The following is a 5,316-nucleotide window of genomic DNA, read 5'->3' as shown; positions in this document are numbered from 1 at the left end:
AAAGCTCAGATAAGCCGCAAAGACAACACCTTGTACAAGTACAATGAAACTCTAGCATCATCCAAATCAAAGAGTAGGTCCATTGGGGGTGGATTTCACCTCGGGGTGGTCGATGGAGCAAACGCGAAGCAAACACCGGAGAAGAAGACGAGGCGACAAAGAAGAAGCAGATCCTGATGGAGAGGAAGCAGATCTGGTACACAGCATCACCACGCGCACCACCGAAACCGAGGAAGACGAAGGAAGAAGACGACCGCCTCCTGGAGTCCTAGCTAGGAACAAGGTGTGGTGCCGTGTCTAACTAGATCTAGGCCAAGGGAACAAAGAGGAAGCCCATTGGGGAAGAATGCTGCCTCACCGGAAACCACACCTCAACACACAGCCGGTCTCTCATAGGATTTTGTGGAGAAGCAATGGAGATGAAGGAGAGGAGCTCAAAGGAGGGAGGGGCCGCTTATAAAGGCAGCGGATTTCACCAGTAACGGAAGCCCGCGCGGAGGTTTCACACTTCCTGTGCAAGCCCGCGCGAGCCAGCTGTCGCCACCACGAATCGCCCTGAAATCGTCCAAGAGGAGCCACGCGTGGCCATGCCCTAGAAAAACAAAGGGGAGCGTTTCCCTAGAGCCAGACCGAGGGGACTGAAATGCATCCGGGGAGCTGGGCTAGGAGACGCCCCATGACATCAAACATGCGCACTACAGCTGGGGGTGCAGCTAGGCCGACGGGCCAACGCTCCAAACACGTCCCAAATGTTTCACCAAGAACACAAACAGATTCACCACCTCTACTGTAGAGACTAGCGTAGAACTGTAGATCCCGTTATCCAATCACCCACCATGCAAGTGCAAAACCTCACCGAGGTTGCCCACTACAAGGACCTCCTGCTCAAGGTGGACGGTCATTCGGTCACCATGGCCCTGAGCGATGGCGAGCTCATCAAGTCCAACAAATGGTCCGTTGGTGGCCACGACTGGGAGGTCCACTGGTGTCCCAAGAATCACTGGGCGGGCCACCATCGGCCGGTGACGCTCAATCTCATCCTTCTCTCTGAAGCGTGGGGCGGTGACGTCAAGGCTAAGCGCAGCTGCCGCCTGGTTGATCCGGCCGGGAGGCTGGAGCCATCGGAGGAGAAGAGCTTATCACACAAGTTCTACAAGTCTGGGGATTACTCCGATCCACTCGAGGTTATGGCAAGAGAGGATCTCGAGGCATCAGGCTACCTCGTGGATGATTCCTACACCGTGCTCAAAGAAGCACAGGCGGCGCCAAATACTGCGGTGATGGCCATGGGCAAACTCCTGCAGAAGGGGACGGGCGCGGACGTCACGTTCCTTGTGTCCAGCGAGAAGTTCACCGTGTACAAGGCCATCCTTGCCTCGAGGTCACCAGTGTTCATGGCGGAGTTGTTCGAGGGAATGAAGGAGGAGGCATCTCGGCACATCAAGGTGAAGGACATGCAGCCCGCGGCATTTGAGGCCCTGCTTCGCTTCATCTACACCAACACAGCGCCGGAGCCGAAGCTGGACCAGGAGGGCGATGACGCGACGTCGATGGTGCAGCATCTGCTCGTCGGTGTGGACAGGTATGACCTTGAGAGGCTCAAGCTCCTCTACGAGGGCAGGCTCGCTGACAGCATCACCGTCGACACGGCGGTGACCACGCTAGCGCTAGCGGAGCAGCATGGCTGCTTGCAGCTCAAGGCTAGTTGCGTCGAGTTCATCGCGGGATATCTTGATGCCTTCCGATGAAAACGGACAGGATACGGACGGATATCACCGATATTACATTTGTTTTCATATTTCTGTCAGCGATTGTTGCAACTAAAAGTAGATCGGGATGTTGCATATGTTGTAATTGTTGTGCACGTAGTTGCAAGTGTGTTATTTTGATATTGCATATGTTTCACACATATGTTGCATGTGTTTAATCTGGGTGTTGCGTATGTTTGCAAAGGTTTTCAAGTGTTTTAGAAGCATATTGCAAGTGTGTGTTTCAAATATTTTAGTTGTTTCAGACACATGTTACAAGTGTTTTATCTGAATGTTGCATATGTTGCGGTGGCTACACATATGTTTTAAATGTTTCATCTGTTTTAGACGTATGTTGCAGCAAGTCTTCCATGTTGCAAGTGTTTCATAAGGCGCATGTGGTCCCCATGGGGAAAATGTGTCGTAAGAATTTGTATGAAGTCAAAATATAGTGACAAATAGTTTAAGAAACGTCACAAAAACCATCACTAACGCCAAACTAAAAATGTTATAGACTAGTACACTACAATATTGTGACAACATATTGTTGTTACTCCTATTCGGTTAGTACCTACGACAAATTTGTATTGTTATATATTATAGCATAGATAAAGCAAGTATATATGACCTACCTATGGACAAAGGTCCTACATCTAAATATAAGGTTTTGCATCATCCATAAAAGTATATGATAAAAGGAATGATGTAACATTATTGATCCATTAATTTAACATATCACAAAAATTACTAAAAGGTTGAAATTTTTAAATTTCAATAAATATAATATTTTTCATGTATAGATTTTAAATACCACTGTTGAGAACCTTTCCTCAAACGTACATAAAACATATAAGCATGTGTATTTAATGTGCTTATGAATTTGCTAAATCATTAATGATTCAAAAACCTAGTTGAAATATGAAATCAGTTTGTTTTTTAGTTTTAAATGAGTTTGGAAATTTCATAAAACTACGTGTCTGTCTTTTTTTGTAAAATAATTGTGAAGCAGCAGTGGTATCGGATCCTAAACCAAGTTCAAATTTCATTTCAATCATATTAAGCTAAATCATGAAAAATATTAAGCCCTATGTTCCTAACCTTGATCAGACCCAATCCATAAACCTCCTCATTTTGCGGAAATCTTCAATGCCAACCAGGTGGCAGATAACCAAGTGTCACACCCAATTTTAAGGATAAAATTGAATGCACTAAACTCATGTGTACCCAGAGATCAGTCACACACACAAGTTGACAAATTACAAAAGTATCATCATGGTGTATCTTACAACACGATTATTAACATCACATAGTCTTACACAACACAGCGAAATATAAAAAGATAGCTCTCTCGTGGAAGCTCCAATATAGGGACGTTCAACTAGTTGACCACAAGCCTAAAAGTCCTCAAGGAACTCCTCATATCCATTGACATCTGTTACCCATCCGGGATTTTTATCCAAATATTGAAAATAAACAAGCGTAAGTACTTACCGTACTTAATAAGTTAACATGGGGTTATGAAAGCTCAAAAAGGTTGACACTGGTTTACTGCAGTTAGCACTTTTAGTAACTCAAGATTTTATCTTCTACTATTAACAAGTTATGCTTAAGCTCCCATTTAAACCCACTTAATTATAGATATCAGAATCATTTGGATTAAATTATCATCGTATAACATCATAATTGAACAACATTAAATAACCAGTTATTCTGTGAGTTTTCTGGGCCGCTCGTGACCGTGAGCACGGCTGTTATAACAGTTTGTAACCCTCTGCAGAGGTTGTGCACATTCACCGAGAGCCGTGATTCCCATATGCCCGGATTAATTACTCCCATATCACTACTAAGGTGAGCGGGCAAGATACACTATTAAGTCATTTCATAGGTTTCTCTAACAAGTTAGGGCCGCTAGGTTTCCTCGGCAGGCAGATGTAGGAACCCTTCTTTCCTATGGCACATATCCATCGCGGCTATACACATAGGAACAGAGGCAGGCCTATACCCAATGTGGCAAGCTCTTTTTGCGCCATAAAGGTAACCTCTAACAAGGAAAAAAAAATAGATGAAGAGAAATTTTAACTCTTATTATTAGGTATAGATTTTAACTATTTGGTCGCTTCCCCGAACAACATTGTTGCCAAGTCCGGAAGAGTTCGACTTGCCGACAATACAAAATAGATAGAACACAACTAGGACAAACAGTAGCAGAATTCATACGAAAACAGGTACGAAGAGCAATCAGGAAATCATCAACAGACATTGGGGACGTCACCGGCCATGGAGAGTCGGGGCGCGTTTGTTTGCCTGACCTAGCCAGCCACTGCGTTCGCGGGCTGCAACCTAGGCTGTTCGTTTACCTGGACGTACACGCTCGTTAAAGCAGGCCTCGGCCAGGCCACGAGGGAACGAAAATAAAATGAGAGAACTATGTATCTGATACTAAAATAAATTGGTTTTTTATATTTGGTACTAAAAATTTTGAACTTTCTTATCTAGCATCGAGTTGAATTTTTCTTTCGTAAATAACACTGCCGTCAATTTAGACCAGTAACGGTGTCAAGTGGATAGCAAAATGACATAAATGCTCTTGATTATAGCAAAAGTCCATGGTACTAAATAGAAAAAAAATAAACAGGTTGTCAAATAAGAAAATCATAAATATCATAAATATACTTTGAACTAAAATGTGGATTTTTTTATAATTGAAGACTGCAAATAAATAATTAATAAATTTCAAATTGATAATAGCAGGTACTGATTATGCCCCTCACTCTTCCTTTTATCTCGGCCACAAATAAGGATGCATGGCTCAGGATGGCTGCTGGTTGAAATACGTAACTTATATTTTCAAGGTATTTATCTTTTAGTTTTCTAAAAGAAAAGGAGAGTATATGTCGTCATGACCGTACATCATGGCTCAAGACATGGCCATGCGGGCAAGCAGCACGTTGGTCTCGGAGCTCCGATGTCATGCAGCACAGTCATGCGGGCGAGCAGCAGCAGCACGCCGGCTGCGTCCTCTGCACGTCGCCGAGGCCACAAGCTACTGCTGCGCGTAGGAGAGGCCGCGTTTCGTGCAGCACAGTCGTCGCTCGTCCCACGCCCGGAGCCACATGACCGGCATCGCGTTGAGCTCCAGCGCCATCGCGTCATCTCTAGATAGAGAAGCTGCTCGATGACGTCCTCCTCCTCGCCAAGACGCATGCTGCGCATGAACGGCCGTCGCGGAGCTCGCCCCATCGTGGCCTGGCACTAGCGTCAGTGAGCGAGACCGCCCCGCCGCCCCCCCCGCGCTACGAGCTGGGGCTAGCGTTGACGGGCAAGGGACTCCCAGCGCGTCCCCGACGCCTCGATCTGCCGAGTTCGGCGCGAGCTCTGCCATGCGTCGAGGCACACAAGGCACGGCAACGAACACACAGGACACGGCATCGAGGCACACAGGGCACGACATCGGGGCACACAGAGCATGCATGAGGGCCACCCATGCCGCTACCGACCATACCGCCACGCCTGTGCATGTGTGTTGTGCGCTGCAGGAAGGACACGCCCCTTCGGACCGCTGCCGATC

At 46.3% G+C, this 5,316-nt stretch overlaps 1 protein-coding gene across 1 annotated transcript; it reads left to right on the top strand.

Moving 5' to 3' along the window:
- Window positions 1–836: 836 nt before the first annotated feature.
- Window positions 837–1,748, top strand: LOC136543774 (BTB/POZ and MATH domain-containing protein 2-like). Its single transcript, XM_066536135.1, has one exon. It carries the CDS (start codon window positions 837–839, stop codon window positions 1,746–1,748), a length of 912 nt encoding a protein of 303 aa, XP_066392232.1.
- The last annotated feature ends 3,568 nt before the right edge of the window (window positions 1,749–5,316 follow it).

The sequence above is a fragment of the Miscanthus floridulus genome, chromosome 3 (assembly GCF_019320115.1).
Source record: "Miscanthus floridulus cultivar M001 chromosome 3, ASM1932011v1, whole genome shotgun sequence".
Classification (NCBI taxonomy): domain Eukaryota; kingdom Viridiplantae; phylum Streptophyta; class Magnoliopsida; order Poales; family Poaceae; genus Miscanthus; species Miscanthus floridulus.
Note: the sequence above shows the minus strand (reverse complement) of the source record. Positions and strands in the feature narration are given on the sequence as shown.

Bases quoted from the DNA above. Each gene is read 5' to 3' on its own strand.
- LOC136543774 (XM_066536135.1), top strand. From the start codon at position 837: ATGCAAGTGCAAAACCTCACCGAGGTTGCCCACTACAAGGACCTCCTG.